At 35.2% G+C, this 19,921-nt stretch overlaps 1 protein-coding gene across 21 annotated transcripts in view; it reads left to right on the forward strand.

The window, feature by feature from the left end:
- The window catches only part of GPHN (gephyrin), a 275,952-nt gene that overhangs the window by 181,936 nt on the left and 74,095 nt on the right, over positions 1-19,921 (forward strand). For 14 of the 21 annotated variants that reach the window (XM_057382120.1, XM_057382123.1, XM_057382125.1 and 11 more), the window contains one exon: positions 19,506-19,562. The exons of the other annotated variants lie outside the window; for them this stretch is intronic. In XM_057382120.1, the coding sequence (XP_057238103.1) occupies positions 19,506-19,562 (57 nt within the window). The remainder of the gene's footprint in view (positions 1-19,505; positions 19,563-19,921) is intronic. 21 annotated transcript variants of the gene reach the window in all.

Consider the following 19,921-nt stretch of genomic DNA (forward strand, 5'->3'; position numbering starts at 1 on the left):
TGCCACTGAGTAACAGCATTAAGCAAGTAGTATTTTGTAAAAAAATACATATGCAAATTTGTAGCCTGGGCTGGGGCAGATCTGTGCCCCACTATTACTGTTCAGTTTAAGAGTTTCAAACMAACTGACTTTGCTCAAACTTAGATATTTGCTGCCTGACATTTGGAAACAAAAACCAGCCTAAATTGAATAGAAAGTTTTAATGCCAACCTTGTGGGATTATTATTCAGTTCTCAGTGATTAGGCTATACTATTGATCATTGAAGTGAACYCTATTACGTTCTCTTTCTATCAAGCTTTAAACAGCTTACATCAAAAACTAAGTGAATTGACCAGTGGCAAGGCCTRTAATGTTTACCTTCAGCAGAATTCCTTTCAGCAGAAGAAAACTGGCTAAATTAGCTTTGTACGTTCACATCACAAAGATCTTTGTGTGGVACCAGATGCTGACATACTAATAAACCAGTAGCAGATGGCAAATAATAACATTCTTCCTTATCTAACTCATGATCCTTGAAGATTATTCTGCTTGGTAAAATGATTGCCAGCATCTGCTAGTTCTTCTTTCTTACTGTCTCATTCTTTTCTGTCAGCAAGCAAGATTTATTGGCAGCTACCATAGAAATATTTTGGCTTAACCTATGGGATTTTTTTTATACACTGCTTACCTTCAGTGTAATAGAATCAAAATTATTCTGATGGACAGCAAACTTGAGCTTCATGATATAGTCTACTTTTCTTAAGATTGTTCAATCTGTAAACATCTCCTAAACTTCTTTCCTTAAAAATTGTGTCTTGTCTGATGGCTTAGAAGTAAAAGCACAGAGATTTTTACATTACAATACTCAGAGCAGAAGAGCAAGACAAAACAGAGAAATTGCACTGAGCCTTATTCCCATTGACAAAACAAAGTTATCCAAAGAAAACCAAAGGTGACCAGTAACAAGCATAAATAAGAGACAGCTCTGYTGAGAAATAGCTCTAGAAGAAACCTATACATTTTCAAGAAGTTTATCACAATAGGAAGGAGTAAAGATTTTCTGTTATCAAGCAGAATACACTCCTCTAGGGTGTCTTGAAAGATTCAGAGATTACAGAAGGAATGTACAAGAAGTTTGAAACAGATTAAAAATCTGAAACTGTGTTTTGGAAATTAGTGGAAATGAGCTCATTTCATAATTAGACCATGCTTTGGTATTTCATGTTGAGACCTGCTTTTCCTGTATGACTGCAAAATCAGATTGYGTTGAAAATAAGGAAGACCACACCACTTTTATAACTGGAATTGCCATGTAACATCTAGCTAGGTTAGCTTTTCTGTGATGTCTTTTGGTGGTGGTTTGTTACAAGTGTTATACAGGGAAAAACAAAAAAAACCCAACTGGAAAATAAACTTGATGGGTGATGGCATCTGTTCATATTACCTTGGATTTTGCACATAAGCTTCTTTACCAATTAAAGAGTTCTTGGTTCAGTATTACTTTAAAAAAATTAGAGAAACTACCCATTATCTTTTTGTTCAGTCCTTTTCAGTGTCCTCAAGTTCCCAAACATCCTCTGAATTTATCAAGAAATATGTTAATTCATATTCCTCAAGATTATCWATAATGCTAAATGTCTTCACTTATTCAGTTTTCCCTCTGGATCCTGGCTTTTCCTGTAATATGAATTAAGTTTACACTGGCCTCTTGCCCACACAGTACTGAGAATAAAAGTAAATTGAACCTCAGCGTTGAGGTGATGTACCAAGGTGGTTTTTTTTGTTTTTTTTGCTTCTTTAATCTGCAAATGTGTATCTTTTCAATACTCTCATTTGCTGGTTTAGGAATTMATTTCAGGGCTCCAAAAGATGTGTATATGACATGGAACAAAGGTGAGGAAGTGTCAGGGGAAAAAAAAAGATTTCTTTGATTACACATTTTTTTGGAGTGATGGTCTAGCCACAGAGCAAGTGGCACTATATTTCTTTGTCAGCTGCATATTCCTATTTATTTTGTTGTACCACTTTCTTGTTATATTTTTTTGTCCTAAGTGTATATGAACCCTTACATCTCTCTTACTGAGTATGCTGAATAACAGAAAGCTCTGTGTGTCTCAGAAAAAAAAAATCAAGCTTCTGCAATGATGGGAGCACCTCTATTAAATGAATGTAAGTAGCAGGTGACTAAAGCATGAGGATATTGGAGAAAAGGTATGGGAGGACACTTTACTAATGCTCCTGATTGATACTGACATTTTCAGAATCATATTTTGGAAAACTTACCTTGTTTATATATGCAACCAGATATGTACACAAAATACAACGTTTGATTGTAAATTTSCTTTACTGTTTGCAGCTTCTCATCCATGTTTTCTGAAAATCTGTTTCTAACACAGTACTAAATGATAAATATTTAGTAGAAATCTGGATGTTTCAATCAGTCTTCAAAAATGTAATTTCCTGGTAAAAGAAGTAATTATATTTCTTGGAAGGTAGGGACTTTTAGACAAATTGCCACTGGGACTACCCTATGTCTATKATTAGGTACATCCCCAAGACTAAGCAAAATAGCTTTTGTTAGCTTTTAATAAATCTTTGCAGGAYACTTTTCTTGTTCTCTAAATTTTATTTGAGTTTCAAACAAAATCGACTACTGCACAAAGAACACTTAAACCATATTTGTAGTAGAAGGATTCACATACAGAGGCAATCTGAGTTTTACTCAGAGGAAAACTGAAAAGTCCTCCCTTTTTCAGTCATTCAATCATAAAGCTGATAATGGTTGTGACATGCTTTTATYTTGCACAATATATTTTTGATCATTTGAACGTTTTATTGCTTTTTTAACATGGTTAGATGAATTTGCTGAACACTCAAATACAGAAGTTTAGGATAACACAGTGTGGCTTGCAARTTTTTCTTGTCATTTGCAGTAGCTGCTCAGGTTCTAAGTTCCATGTTTTTGTGTTTGTTTGTGGTTGGCATTTTCAAAAGTAAAATGCAATSTTCTTTCGAGACACAAAATCGGGTAAAATACTCTTATAAATATGGAGATTTTTTTTATATTTGCATTAATGTTGACTCTTGGGGTTTTTTTAAGCTTACAATAGAAAATTTTACATCTAAAACTTCAGATAACTTTAAAGAATATATCCAGAGCAAATGACTGAGTCATTATTTCCAACTTTGAATTTTGTTCTACTCTTAGGGGGATGATATTAGTCTAAAAGAAAATTACATTTTTCAAGTTGAAGGTTTCATTTCTCACACACATAATGATGTAATCAGTACTTAATTTTTGGTAATGTTGTGTGTCAAAGTCAAATGAAGCAGATTTAGAAGACCAAGGACAGGTTTTTAAAATATCRCCAGGAATTCATTTCAATGACAAGAGGTTTTCAAAGTATTTCACTTTGCAAGATCATCAGTCTCACTGATGTTCAGTTCTTTCACTTCAATGTGCAAAGTTTCAGTGTTATCTTTGATCATGAAGGATCCTAAGGAACTTGTTATAGTACTTTCAAGATGAGAGTGTGGGGTTTTTTTCCATCTTGCTACTTCATTCCCTTCACTCCCCTACATTCTGCTTAAGGAAAAGTCTCTCTCTACTTACTAGTTTTCTGTCCCTTCCCTATCTATCCGTAGTTCAGTTACACTGAATCAGACAAAACCCTCAGTGGTTAGATCCTTATATATTTGTAGTTGCAATAGATAACTTTCGATTCCTACATAACAAACGTTTATTGGCTCTGTCTTACAGCTAAAATGAACAAGCAAGGCTACTTTTCAGAATTTTTTTGAGGCATAACCAAATGGTCATCTCACCATCCACTGCTCTGTCCATCCACATCCTCTTTGTWGCACAGTACATTTAATTCTGCTAGTTGATCACTTTCTGTTACTTTCTGCCTCCTATGAAGAACTATTGTCTTTATCATTCATAAGCTGACATCTGCCTGAAGACCTAATATTCCCAATGTATGAAGTGTGACGCTTGTAATTTATATAAATGTTCCAGTTGCAGAGRATTTCTGAAATAGCCTAGAAAAATATATTAAATTTCTTTTGAAAGAACAAAATGCTGATGAACGTTGTTTCTGTGATAAAAAGAAATCTTGTGTCAGTAATTTCTCATGCTTATTGCTAAAAAAAAAATGTCATGAACCACAGCTTTAATGTTGAATGTGTACATTGACGTTCACACAGTCAAATGAGTTACAAATTAATATTACACCTAGTTCTGATCTCTGTTTTCAGTTTAGTGTTCTTTCAATATAGAATTATTATGTGAAGTAAGCACATAACCAGATGGGAGCAGTTGGAGTTGGAAAAATCATTTTTGTCAATTATTGTTGTTACAGATTTTTCAGTGGAAATATTCAGTATTTTTCAGTGGAAGAAAGATCAGGTTCCATATCAAAAATTCTTACACTAACAAGATGCTGKTCAAGATGTGTTGTGATAAGCTGTGGTCTTATCCACAGTGTAGATATTTTGTGTTTATTTGAGGGCATATATATTTTTTTTTTCATCTTGATTCTTACTTGTTCCTTCTTAAAGTCATTCAAAGTGAAAGCAGTATGGCAAGTGTGTGAATATATTTTAAAGTTTGAACACATACACTAAATTTCCAAGTGAAGTTTGTTTCCTTTTCAGTTTTTTCCGCCTAGGGACTTGCTTGAGTAAGTAGCAAGTACTTTGGCATAGCTGTTTACCTGTACTGTGGCTGAGGAGTGGAAGAGTGGGGAAAGACTGTTTTAAATTGTTAGGATGATCCACATGGGTGAGATCACACCCCAAGCACAGCAAGGGTTTCTTGCTTTTTCTTGTAAAAATAYACACAGACATAGATATTTATTCTGCTAAAAATCCCAATATTTTCATGATTGTTTCTGCATTTAATTTCCTCTTAATTTTTTTTCAATGCACATTCCAGGATTACAGAAAATTATATTTAGTAAAATGWTATGCTAATAGAATATATATTTGAGTAGAAAGTAGCCATAGTTACCTTAAGATGAATCCTGCTTACTAATGCACATCAATCTATTGTATCCTCCTGGGTTYTTCTCAATACAGTGGAGCAGTAGTTTTCAGATCAATTGCTAATTAAGGTATTAGAATATTTTCATATATAACCTTTTTCCCTCATGGTAATGTTACCTTTTTCCATATTACCTTTTTCATATTACCTTTTTCCATCATGGTTTAAAATGTATTGTGTTGGGAAAACGTGGATAGTGGAGCCCTAGTAAGTCTTATTTTTAATTTACCTTATGGTTACAAACCCTGGTAGTTACTAGTTAACAACATGCTGCAGCTTCGAAAGTGAGACATTGAACCTAAGGAAGAAGAAGCTTGATATGCTTGGGATATTAAAACAACACTCAAATACRTCATAGTTACTAAAACCCTTTCAAAAATGGAAGGTACACTTTGTAGGAAGGTCAAAAACTTCAGGGGCAACTCATGCYGAAGAACTGTTGTAGCAGAACTAAAGAAGCATGTTAGAGTAATTGGGAATTGGCTTCAGATSCAGAACATCCAGAACAATTCTTGCAGTCATAAAAAATTCAGCTTCTTTTCAGACCTGTTACATAATGAATCATACGAAGAAGCTGTATTGTTAAAAATTTCTCTACATTTGTATGTCTTAGTAACTAGTTGATACTTATTAAGCCTCAGAATTTAATTCTTTTCCTGAGTCCAGTGGAAACTTTCAAACATGTCAAAAATGTCAAAAAAAGTTTCTCAGTCTTTCCCTGGAAATATTTTCTTTTTTCAAATTGTAATATTCTGTATGTATGTTCCTTCAGGAGAGAAAAATCTTTGATGCATTGCATGAGTTCTAGAGTCTGTGTGCTAATGCTGCATCAGCTTGTCCATTCCTCCTTGAAAYAGTTTGGGGTTTTTTTTCCAATTAGCTTTGGGAGCAAGAGTTTTGATTTCATACTATGCTGTCTTCCAAGGCCAAAGTGTTTTTTTTCAAATTCTGTTAGCTTCAATTTGTCATTTCTTTAAGATAGGGAAAAGATGTGCATCCTTCTCACATTAGAAGCCTTACTGTCATCTTTTCAGTTCTTATCCAAAACAAATCTCTGGTTTGAGTTCTGATGTAACAGAAGATGAGGGGTTTGGGGTTTGTTTAATGGTTTGGGGTTTTTTCACCAATAGCTATGTAGTTATGTCTGTTTTTCATCCAGTGTCTTCAATTATAAATCAYTGTGAATGCACCTCTACAGAACTTTCTGCAGCTCCATTTTGAATATATGAAATTTAGTTCTGGTTTTGTCACTGATGCTTGTTGAGTTTTTTGGCACTTGGTGTCATTTTGATGTCTTGCTGAACATGATGTAAGAGATATTGGCTTCCCATCTCCATTCAGTCTTTTTTCCTTGGGCCTATTATTTCTTGTTGCATATGTCAATTGACTAAATCTTGTTTCTTCATGAAGAATGGTTTCAAGAGTAAAACTGTGCATCCTATAGGCTGAATTGTAATASAGTCTTTTGTTCTGAATGTAGCAATTTGTTTTTGCCTCTGTTCCTCTTTTTTAGTGTTGTAGTCCATTCATATGTTAACCTGATTTAATGAACAACTCAGAAGCATAGGGCTTATGTTCCTTCACTGACTGTTGACATAATAAATAATCCACATTGCTGTGTTCTTTTCTGATAAAATAATCAGAATTTTTTTAATGTGCCTGTTAGAATAAACAGCAATCTTYTAGTTGTTTCTTTCTTATTAGAATAAACAATTTAATGATGGTGTAGCAAAGTTCAATGCCAGATGTTATAGGAGAGATAGGTGATGCTATTTTAAAACAAAAAGGATTTCATTTGCCCTTTCATATGTATATATTCAAGGGCACAAAGATRCATGCATTCAGTAGTCTGTCCAGCATCCATATGTGTGTATCCAGCTGGTCTGGTCAGGGTAGCTTGAACGATGGAGAGGATGTGGAGTGCCAGCTATGAYATTCGCTGCAAATTCTCTGGCATCCTTCTTATGCCAGTATCCATTAAGTCAGTGTTGGATGCACCTTTTATACTCTTTAGATGTTGGCAGTAAAGGGGATATTTGTCTTTCCATCTGGTTCCACCTCTTGAATATGTTTTTCTTGCTGTACTGTATTCTCTTTATGTAAACCTGCTCTTTATCATTACAGTTTCATCCCTCAGCAGCTCAACTCTGTTTTGGTGTGTAAATCATTTTAGGTTGTCTGGTTTTACTGATTGGGTATCCCCAGAAGCTGCATGAAGTGCTGTGAACTCAATGAACTACTAATCTGCATGCCATGAACATTTTTCCTACGTTCCCTCCACTATACTTCCTGGTGCTTCCATATCCATACATGTCCTTTCTTTTCTCTGCCACTTTTAATATGTCTGTTGGACATTCAAGGAGGATTCTTACACAGAAGGCTATTTTAGCTTGCTATCGAAGCAAGCATGTCACATCTTCATATTGTATCATGCTTCTACAGTTTTGCATCATCATCATATGCGTTTCATGCACACTATGCTGGTTTTGACTGGGGCAGAGCTAGCTTGGGGCTCCMCAGTGCTACAGAAAGCAGCAAAAACAAAAAGCTGCCACTAAGGAGCACTAGGCTAATATGAGTCAGGCAAGTGAGCCCCACGACAATCACAGGAGCCTGCTGATTATTAGCTGAACAGAAATAACAGCTAGAAATTTAGTCTAGCACATTTCAGTCAAATCTGTCATTATCTCAAAGAGTGTTGTGCTTTAACCCCAGCCGGCAACCAAGCCCCCTACAGCTTCTCGCACTCTCCCCCACCAGYGGGATGGGGCAGAGAATCAGAAAAGTGAGAAAGCTTGTGGGTTGAAGTAAAGACAGTTTAAATGGGAAAGCAAAAGCACACACAAGCAAAGCAAAACAAGGAATTMATTCACTGTATCCCRTGGGCAGGCATGGGATCATGAGGCTTCTCCAGGAGAGTAGGGCTTCATCACACGTAACAGTTATTTGGGAAGACAAACACCATCATTCCAAATGTCCCCACTTTCCTTCTTCCCCCAGCCCTACATGTTTAGCATGACCCCGTATGGTGTGGGATACCCCTCTGGTTTGRGTCAGCTATCCCCACTGTGTCCCATCCCAACTTCTTGTGTGCCCTCTGGCCTCTTGCCGGTGGGGTGAGGAATGGAGAAGGTGTTGCAAGAGCTGCACAGCAATAGCTAAACCATCTCTGTRTTGTCAACAGTGATTCCAGCATAGATCCAAAGCATTGCCCTGTACCAGCTACTGTGAAGAAAATTAGCTCTACCCCAGCCAAAGCCAGCACAACAGGCAGCTGAAGAAAGTCTAGCAGCAGCAGGCAATTGTGTGTTCACAGGAGCCAAAACTGATATTTAGACTAGGAAAGCTCTTTCAAGGTATGCCTKTTCCTATGATTGATGTATCATCTGTAGTAAAAGTCKGATGKTTCCATCACAGAAGTAACATCTATCTGATGCAAGATGTGAGAGAGAAGCAAGAATCTGAAGCACAGACATTGTTTTTCTCATTATGTAATGTAATTCCCTTCAAGAGGTAGGTCCTTTAGCAAATGTTCTAATGGTCCCTGAAGTCCAGTTTCACCTTTGAAAATGTTTTAGGAAATAGGGAAGTTGAAAGTAAATGGCACCTACTGGTTCTATGATCATAACTCCTATTTTGGGCAATAKCTAATATTTTTTAACATTGTAATATGTGATGCTATCAAAGACCGGCAAGCCAAACATAGTTTTCCCTTCTGCACAGCTGTCTCAAGCCTTGTTTTAGAACTACCTCACTGGTCAGTCTGCCCTCAGTTTTCTTTTTGCCTTTTAACTTTAATAGGACAATCTTTGCTTGCATTCATTCCTCAGCCAGACAAAGGGGATGCATAAAAATTTTCAGATTTTGTTTTCAATAAATAATTAAGTCAAGCTCCCTAATTTTTTTTCTTTAAAAAAACCACTCATTCCAAAATCTTCTCCTGCATTTGTTGTAGATTTCAACTTCCTTGCATGATCAAAACTATATATTTGCTTATATGAGATTTTGTCAAAATGGTGTTTTGTAAAATGGCTTTATAATCTCTTTCCCTTTTCCAACTGATAAATCCTTGTGCATGTAGCAAAGAGCTTTGTTGGTTCAGTACTTTATGTTAAATTTTATTCCATTTCTCTTACAGCACTTTTAATTGTCATTAAATACCTGCAGATAAGATTACTTTAATATTCTGTAATGATGATGCCTCTCGTATTTATCTGAGAGCACTCATAAATTTTGTGTCAAAATAATTATTGAAAAGGCTAGATAAGGTCAGTTTTTACATCAGTTGCAAAATTCTCTTTCACCTGTTCCTCATTCAGTAAAATATAATTACCTTCCAACTAGCAATTTTCTTCCCCTCCCAACAATTCTGGTTTTACTTTCTGTATGTTCCTGTCCTACATTTTCATCATTCATTTATAGAAACAGCTGCCTCATCAAATGTTATTTTATTAATTCTCATTGTTTGCTATGCTTTTGTTCCTGTATCAYGTATTATCATCCCCAATCAAAATTCATGCAAGGTGTTTTTTTTCACTACTGAGTTTACCACTGATGTCTTCCCAACCTCAAATAATAACATTTCTCCTTTCTCTTTTTCTATGTGCATGTTTAAGGAGACTTTTAATCCTTATTTTGAATTCTGCTAACTACATTTTCTACTGAACAGTTTCTAGTTTAGACAAAACAGTATCTTTTATTTTAATATCTGCCAGTCTCTCTGTCTGGAACTAGTAGCCTTCTTGGCMTGTCTTTTTGCTCTTCTCCACTCAAAAAAAAGTCAAAGTATTTCAATAATGTTTTTTGACGGTCAAAGTTAGAGTGGTACTTTTGCAAAAGGCTGATGAAAGATCGTAATTTGTSTCCTTTGGTGGATAAAACTTCTGTCTGTTGGTACAGAAAAGTGTAYTTTTCCAAATAAGTCTTGTTTGAATCGAGCACCTGTTCATTTTGGATCTGTTGCATCTGTATTAAAAATACTTCTCCTTTGAGAGCAAATCCATCTTCATGTAGTCAAGAAATCAAGCAATTTCATTATAATATAAAACTTCTTGATCTGGTTTGATTAMAAAGGCAACTATCCAAAAAGTCAGTTGTTTATCTAAATAACATATTGAGTCCATTGTAAGGTTCCCACAGGCCATTTATTCTAGAATATGTGTATGCCATCATTTTGCATGGCACCTAGAAGACGCCTTCCACAAGGCACAGGAGACATAAACCTTATCTCAATTTTGAGAATTTTTTTGTAATAACTCCTTCATATCAAGGTCTTGTTTCTGGTATCCTTTTTACCCAAGCAGATAAGCTTTCTCTTTACAAAAGGTAGTTCCCAGAATTATGTTATTGTTGCATCTGCAGTAATGCATTAAATGTGAATGCAGCAATTCATCTTTTTTTTAATTTTTTTTTTCTCAAGTCTTTCTCTTAGGACTTGGCCTGAGCAGTTGCTAGAAGTTGGGAATTTCATTCATCAAGTAGATTCTTACTTCATCTCGATTACTCAAGTTTTTRAACTGTAGTTTTATTTAACAAGTATTTCCCCAGAAAGTTTTGAGAAAAATGTACAAGATGCTTTTTCTTTAGCATGCTTCTGCCAAGTTCTCATGCCTTATTTCTTGGCTGGAAAAAACTTGGTTATGTGGCCTAATGTTCTCACTTCTTCCTATTAGAGTGTGTAATCCTCATTGTGTGCCTCTCTATTTCCCAGGATGATTGATTAAAAAAATTAAAGTATGTGCACATGCTTACAGCCTACTGTGTCCTATGCCACTATAGAAGAAAAAGATGCATGCACCATAGTGCTATACTCCACTGGTGTGGTCCTACACTATCTGTTCTAAGTGCAATAAATGACACTTTAGAGTACCTGAAATTAACACTAATCATTAAGCAGTTAGATGGAGTAAATTTATCTGGGAAGGTTAAAAAACGTTATTGTAATCCTTATCATACCAAGTTCATTCCATTAAATAGTCCTGTTAAATAGTATCAGTCACTAAACATCAATGCATCAATAAACAGTGCTAGGAAATGAGGGAAAAAGATGGGATGGAAAAGGTAATGATTTTTAGAATCAGAAGAGCATTTGTAACAATTGCTTGTCCAATCTTCTTATAAATAGCCACTCTAAATTTGTTAAAGCAGTTCATCTAGTTAAATTCACATTTATCTGCTTACCCCTCTCTAATTCTTCTTTCTCACATGGATGTTAGAAGCCCTTTATTTTGTAAATAAAACTATGCGACCCTTAGGTCAGTGCTTATCCAGTTCTGTATTCTGGATCTGCAAGGAGTATTGACTATGTGCCAAGCGCATTGCCTSTGTTTGAGAAATTTTTTCTTTTATTGTGCCACTTTTTGTTTAGTAAAATATTAACCAAAGATTGTTCCCCTTGTTTTGGTTTTCTACAACAGGAAAAGRGAGAAGGGACTATACTGCTTCAGGGAATTGTCCCATTTTGAATGTAAGCAATCAGTTAAACTCGTTCTATTTCCTCCTTGAAGACACTGTGTAAGAAAACAGTATTTAATTTTCTTCTGYATTTCCGCCTTTGTAAAATTAGTAAGCTGTAGCAGCATAAATGATGACAAAATTCTGATAATGTATTAAAGTCCAAATTCAAAATTGTTTGACCATGAAGATACTGTTCCATTCACAGATGCCTCAAGATTAGGTGTTARAATGTGTTGTGATGACTAATAGTAATGATGATGATGATGCAAATGCATCCCCATTTTTATTACACTCAAAATTTATCTTTAATATCTGAAAATAATTGGCCGTATTTTGCTTACCTATTTAGTTTTATTAAAGGCAAAATATACATTATCTCTTTGTAAGAGGTATTTATGAATAAGGTAGCATTTGATTTCTTCAATGAGGTTTCTACAGTACGTTTACTTGAAAGGGAAGGAAGTGGTTTCTATTTCTGATGATTTCACACCATCACTGCATGCTATTGGACATGAATTTCTGCAGGCATTTATTGATAGTTACATTTACTGAAACCTATATACATTTCAGTATGTTGCTTTTTATTTAAACCAGCAATAGTGCAGAAAGTCTATGAAAGTCAATATGGAAAAAAATCTCTGAGAAAATAGCAATCCTTAAGGTGAGTCCTTCAAAGCACTTCCATTTGGAACGTATTTCTCTCCAATGCCTGTGTTTTAAACAGGACTCCCCACTTGATTACCCTGCAGTAGATTTATGCAAATTGTTCCGTAAGTAACAGTAACAGGTTTGGCAAGATTTCAAACCAGCTGCTGGCTTTTTTCAAATTTGCACCATCCATTGCAGTATATTTATTAAGGCTGTTTTTTTGCTTTTATATGTCGTTTTTCAAAATATGAGGAGTGCCTTTGAGCAAGGAACTCTTATGTGTTTGCAAGGCAGTTCTTTGCAACACGGTGTTTGCTGTTTGAAGTTTGTAGACTGCCTCGTTGGACACTCAACAGCATCRTCAGTTTGGACAAAGATTGACCTTGGCCATTTCCCAGGTTATTGTTAATACTTGGCCACTTAAAGGCCATATTATTTTAAGTTTCTGCAAAGTGAATTGATTAGCAGATCTTTCCACACTGCTTTGTTTCCTGTGGCTTTAGTGGATACACCCTTTTCCAATATCCTTACCAACCCTTCCACTCCTCTTTTGTAGCTGAACTCCTCAGGATGTTTAAATGTGAGGAAATAGATGTGACAAAATGTGTTTACACAGATTTTCCAAACACAGCCCTGTCTTGTCAAAAGGATAAAGTACAAGTTGTTACAGAGGTTTGAGAACAAATCTTAGATGCACTTGTCCTCTTCCATTTAAAGTCCCACTTCCTTATCTGTTTTCAGAAAGACAGTATACTCCTTGTTACACCCAATGCAAACATCTCTCCCTTAGTTTTTGTGCTAGAAGTTGTCAAAGAGAGTAAAGGCTTGCTTTACAATCTACCAGAGAGCTTGTTTGCTTTGTAATCTAACTGTTCCACCATCAGGTCACTTCTAAGTGACTTCATTGGTGCAACAGTTTTCACTGTGACCACCAAAGTATCTTTTGATAGAAGCTAGATTAGTGTCTAAAAATGTTTAAAGGACAGTGTCCTCCATCATATGTGCTATAACCGTATATCTGCTGCAGCTTTTAAAACTTGAATTCAACTTAGGACAGCAAGGCAAAATAGCAGCACATTCAGAAGTGAATTGTTAGTTTGGGAAAGGTAYATGAAAAGAATACAAAACTTCACCACCCAAGACCAGGATGTTTTTATTTTTTTCCTTAAAGATGACCTTTCCTTCTTGCCAAGACAGATTTCTGATATATGGGACAGGTTTTTGGGTTTTGAAAAACTCTGCTAGGAGCATGTGGTGCAAATTCTGCTTTCCTTTGTAGGGAAAGCCAGAAAATCARTGAGGCTGCAGGCATAGGTCAGGAGCAAAACGTGCCAGCAGACGGTGGAAAATTTTCAAATGGGTCTGAAATTAGAGTATTGGAAGCATTGAACTGAGGAGAAATCGGATGTAAAGGTTGACTGGTAAAGCTTTGACACAGACCAAGGCAATATTTGTGGCTCTTGAATGATGAGGCTGCAGGACTTAGTGTTTGARGGTGGTCAGGAAGAACTGGCAGAAAGGCAACATTGAGCAGGTAGAAGAGTTTACAAACATTCACCTGTGCAACAGGAGAGTTGTCCGACTGTTCACTGCATAGTGGCGGTAAGGACCCCACTCTCATATGCTCAGATCTCCAGTTGAAATGAGATTTAGGACATTAAGTCACTACAAATACAGACTTACTTACCATTCAATACTTCCAATGTTTTTATTWATTGTAGTCTGTGTTGTCCTGGATGTGCATGTTACCTATCAACTTTTCGATTTGATCTCTGAACATCCACCTGCACTATGTTTGTTCCCCCATCTGCACAGGGAGCAGTGTGAGTAGTAGTGGCCATTTTTAAAAGAAAATATGGGTAGTATAAACAAAAGTTGTGATGGTATGAGAATAATATTTTACTGGCATCCATTAGCATTCATATACATTTTGACTTTGTTTAGGTTTAACGTTATCAAGAAGTGCAGCAACCTTAATAAAACTTCTATGCCATACTGCAGTATAATGCATTGATGTGAATATGTGCATTGGTTGAGAATGTATGTCATTATTACTGGAGCCTGTATTCCTTTCTTTGAAATACTCCCCATTTATTTAGGAAGTCCCCTCTAATTGGTGTTTGTCTGGCATAAAGCTGCAGAAGTAAAAATACTTTCAAGTGCAARTCTGTTTTTATGCGTGGATATAGAAGTTATACATAATACAGTTTTAACTTAAATTTATTTTCTGCAATATTAAAAATATATTAAGCTCTTTGTTCKCAGTAGAAACTGCTCACTTGATGGAGAATATTGTTCTTATCAAAGAAGAGAATTTAAGTTGGAGTTTGGWTTTCTGTATCAGAATTTTCTACTGTTGTTCGTGCAAGTAAGGACTGTAAAAAATGTCACCTAGACCAGTATTTATTATATAATATTTGGAAGTTGGTAGTCACAGTCCCCAGCATCAAACTTGTTCACAAAAGTAATGTGTAATTACTTCACTAATTAAAATTGCTCCTTGCCAGCCATCAAATATTTTCAGTTTATTCCTTTTTTTTTTCAATTGGATGTCACTACCCTTCACTTATTTCCAGTTTGTTGTATACCTTGAACTTAGATGAACATTCTTGAGAGTCAAAAGATGCATTTTCCATCTTCATAAGATTAAATCTCCTTTGAATTCAGTTCTCTTATGTGACCTGGCTAAGACATAATTTTTTTTTTTTGTTCCTTGCTGACTGATGTGAAATCATTGTCAGCTGGGTTATAGTTTTGAGATACGTTTCTCTGTTAACATGAACTGTGTGAGAACTTGTGTGAGAGATTTCAAGAACACTTATTTGGAACACAGTGGTGTAATAATATACAAAGAATAGCCTTTGTAGTTTCTCTTCATCAACYGGACCTCCTCTAGTTGAATGCACTGTATCAGCTGGAGAAATCTCCAATCTTTTGATAAAGAATTCCTGATGGCTTCTAAATATCCCTGTTCTTTATATGTTGTATTCTTTCAGAGCCCCTTCAAGTGAGTAATATTTGAATATATGCTGATTCATATTTAGTTTCTCTTRTGTTATGTTTTTACTGATTTATCTTCTTAATGCATTTATCTTTAGGATCATTTTAATGGTTTTTGTGTAAATCCACCTACCTTCTCTTTGAATCACAAAACACCTCTTTAAGCTAGACTAGCTTATCCCATTGTTTTTCTTCTATATTTTGCCTTGGTTAGTTGAATGGCTTTGGTGGGGGTGGAGGAAGCAGATTCGGGGTATRTGGAACTCTGCTGAAGAAAGTAGGAGCATCACATGTGCAGTTTTGCTCTAGATTTCTAAACCGATCATTCCTTTGAGATAAAACAGTAACTGGAAAGAAGTAATAGCAGGTGAAACTGAAAAAACAAGGGAGGTCTTTTTTTCCTCTTAGCATGAACAAACTTATGAGTGTCAGTGTTTCACATCCAAAAACTTGTTTTAAAAGGAATAACTTTATAAATCTTAATTAACAGCATGTGTAGTTACATTGATAAATATGAAGTGAGTTTCGTGATTTATGATTCAGAAGAGGATATTCACACCATTGCTCTGCACATTCCTTATGGCAACTAGGTTAGAAGTACAAGGGAACTTAACAGCTAAATGGAATAAGAAGCCATGGCTAGAAACTGACAGGGACTGTGATACTCCACAAGTCATATTAATAGTTTTCTTAACTCATCATTCGTCATTATCTCTGCAGYAGTAATCAAGTGGGAGAAGTTACATTTTTCTTATGTGTACAGCAAATAATATGAACTTAATTTGGATGCTGTGTAGTACAATCTCTTGATTATCATGATTCCAACATTGTGTGGCCAGGTCATTGAATCAGGTACTTGACATCTTTTTAAACTATTGCTGTAAAAAAATTGTGAGTTTTACCTTTACCTTGTGAGTTTTACCTTTATTCAATTTCAGAAYTAAGTCATTTATTCATATCAAAAAGGTGTTGTCATTATGAATGATTCATGTATTGCCCAGGATTTTGGAAAAAGTCTGACCGAGGTTTGATTTTTAGAATGTGGATAGGAAAAATGTGTTTCTGAAAGATTATGTCCTGCAAAATTCCAATTTCTTTGTCAGAGTGTAAGCAGGGAAACTTTAGAGTAGCACAAATAGATCATATTATCAGAARGGGAAGGAGTCTAAGATAGGTAGTGTTAAATGTCTGAGGCTACTTTTCCTGTTGTGGAACTCCTCCTTTAAATAAATCCAGCAAAAGGCAGGGTCTTGGCTTAGCTAATTGTTCAGAGATGTTCTTTATTTTTGACAAGTGTAACTGATAGAGTAGGTACATTAGATATGTATTTAAGGTTAGGTCTCCTAAATTCTTTTTCTGGAATAAAATCAAGGATGAGGATAAACAGGTACATTTYTTGTGCTTCATTGAGTAGAAGGTAGTGGAATAACATTGAAACCATATGTGAGACTTCTGCTTAGAAAACACTTTCTGTTCACTCATCTTCTAACAGATCCATTAATCATACTTGAGCATTCCTCTTTGCTCCCTGTTTCGTTCTAGTTTCTTTGCTTCCTAAGTTTTCTTACACTGGCGTCCTATCTCATTGTGGTTCAACTGTAACTCTACCTTGTTCTTCAGATATCAAGATAGGGATACTGATGGCTAATTTTTAGCTATTAACTCCTGCTGTTATTCTGTTGTGAATAAGAAAGGGATAATATAATGCATTTATAAATTTTCAAGTGCACTATACACTCTTAGTTTCCTAGAATGTTCCCTACATAGCACCCTTCTTCCTTCATTACATTGCRTATCTTCATTCATCACCTTCAGAGTGTTCCAAAACCCTCAAGTCTTTCAGGTAACATTTTGCCCATAACTACTTGGTGTTGCTCCTGCCTTATCTCTTAATCCACTTATTTAGTTTCTGTTGTGGTACAGATATTTTTTATTTAGATCACTTACACACATTTTTCATTGTAATCTCTTCCAGCTACCAGTGTTCATCTATGATGGAGTTCTTGTGTCTAGCTGAGTTTCTGAAAGACAATAAATGTATAATCCATGCCATTTTCTGAATTGGAAGTTCTAGATCATCCTAATGTTGACCAGAGAAAGATAACGATATACCTGAATTCCTTTCTATGGTATTTGCCATGAAAAAATACGGGGTTTTTATTCCTGTTGTTGCTTGCCTACTTGGTAATACCCTATTTAATTCCGAGAGCAGATGTAGTATAGTTTGTGGAATACTCATATAATTCTGATTCATCCCTTGAGAAGCATTCAAGTTGCACTCTGCAGTGTTCCTGTAGAAGACATGTTGTCATGTATATTAACTGTCCTACGGATGTTAAACAAGACTCGAACTTATACTATCTCCTTGTAATTTATATTTCCAAGCATTTTGAACTTCATTGCTCTCAATGTAAACATTTTGTAAGTATTTATATATATATTTTGAAGAAAGACTAAATAATATTAGTTATATGCACCTGTAATATCTCCAGTCTAATTTCTGACTGAATCCTAAACCTTCAGAACAACTTGAGCAGCCACAATACCCACACTGAGTAATCTAAGAAAAAGTTCTTCCCTGAGGGCCAATGCATATTGCTGTCACAACTTTTCCTCAAGTTTCTGTGTTATGTAGCACTTTTCTTAATGCCCCAGTTCCATGTCATTATATGAGATTATAAGCATTAATTTTTTTTCTATTTCTCATTTTCCAAACAAAACTAATACATTATTCATTTTAAAAGTTTCAAATTGATAAAATGAATTGAGGTTTTACTGGATGTCTTGTTATCTGGGACTGGTAKTACCTCAACCAGAATACTGGGGAAAGCATCTTTTTCTCTAACTCCTGTTTTCTGTTCAGATAAGAATATTCTTCCAAATTGAGGCACTTCTTTTCTCTCAATTGAGAGATACATAGCTAATAGGTAGTAAGTCAGTTACAACTGCAAATATTTTAATTCAATGTGTCTTCTAAAAAAAGACATAGTTTATTTAAAATGATGGTTTCTTCTTGGTCTGTATAGTAGAATTGATTGGAGATTTACTTCGAGTCCCATGATAACAGTAATGTGGGTGTTTCACTTGAGAGTTCAAATCARATGCTATTTTAATGCTGTAAGACCAGGGAAGGAAAGCAACAATTAACATGAATGTTTCCAGTATRTTTTGCTAATTGACATCCTATCCAAACTAAATAAATTGTTAAGATATTGTTTAGTTGCATTGTTTTCTTGAGAATCAAATAGAAGTAAAAAAACAAAATATTTGGTTGACTGTTTTTTGAATAGGAATTTCACTGTTTCGCATGCGTCATGTAAAAAAAAAAAAAAACAGGACAATTTAACTTGTACGTTGCTAGTGTGCTCCAGAGCATTGAATTTCCATGGTTCATTCAATCTATGGCTTCCTTGCTGAAATTTCTTAAAGAAAATGTAGTGTGATTTGAAAGGGTTCACTTCACTTGTGTGGGATTTTGTTTTACTTAAGACAATAAAAACTTCCAGTTCAGTCTTGGCTCAGACTGGTAGGATGTTGCTAAAGTAATTTTTACTGTCTTCTTCCTCTCTACTTCAAAAGTCACATGTTYACTTTATCAGTAAAAGGTTTATTTACCAGATTAAGCAATTCTGAAAAAAAACTTTTGCTGTAACTGAATGTTTCATTTTACATGCAATATGAAGCCTTTTGAGCAGCTACCTCATTTGTTTCTTCCATCCTCTTCATCATCTAGGAAAAAAAATAATAAAGGAAAAGTAATCAGCTAGGAGATGTTGGGGGTCATATACATGATGTATTTAAATATTTAAAATATTTAATATTAAATGTTTAAAATAAAAATCTAATTTTGGTCTGGCATTAAAATTTTCTGGTTGGGCAGCATAATTTTTAACTGGGAATCTTCATAGCAGTGGCTAAAATCTCTAGGCCTGGGTCAATAGGAATCTGTATTGTATTCTGTCAAGTATCACTCATGATACTTGCAGGCTCCCAGTTATAACATACTCTGCTCGTATGATTTTTAGWGGTATAGGGTGTTTTTTTCCTTCCATTAGAGTTTTAGAACTTCATTATTCTTAATATCCAAATCAGATAAGTAACATGTATTCTTTCAGAAATGTTAGTGAATTCAGCATGCAACATAYGTGCCAGATTGGTAATACACTGAGAAAGAAGTGATCAGCAAAGCAAGTTTAAAATGCCATGATAAAGCGTCATTTATTCCAGAAATTAGAGTCTGTGTCTTTGTCCTCTAGAGGTGTCTCAGAGAGTCAAATTGATGTCTTGCATGTACTGCTAACTGATTGTGTGGAAATTTTTTTAAGTTCACTTTTTCTTTATTCTTCTGTCTTTTTTACCCATCTTCCCCCATTGTAGCAAATTAGACGGCCGGATGAAAGCAAAGGAGTTGCTAGTAGAGTTGGATCCCTCAAAGTAAATATGTTTCTAACATTTATTTTGCAAGTTTTCTTCTATAGCCTACACTTTTCCTTTTGAAGGGGGAGGTGTGGGGAGGGAGGGAAGGGGCTTTTCCATTTCTCACCATCCCATCATTTTTATTTCAGTATTCTTATTGCTGTTGGGTCACATTTTGTTTGTTTCTGTGCTACACATAGAACAACTTATTAAAGGCAGGCTGCCAGTTAGGTAGCTTTGGATGACACCAGAAGAGATAGGAACAACTTTTTTAAAGTGCCTGTAATTTGGTGATCATGATTAAACCACTTCTCTGATCTATGTTGTTCGTTGTCTTAAAACTGCCTGTTACATGGAGAAGTGATTTACTCATCTTC

This window comes from Malurus melanocephalus, unplaced genomic scaffold (genome assembly GCF_030028575.1).
Source record: "Malurus melanocephalus ecotype Western Australia unplaced genomic scaffold, MMel_1.1 scaffold_551, whole genome shotgun sequence".
In the NCBI taxonomy this organism is placed as follows: domain Eukaryota; kingdom Metazoa; phylum Chordata; class Aves; order Passeriformes; family Maluridae; genus Malurus; species Malurus melanocephalus.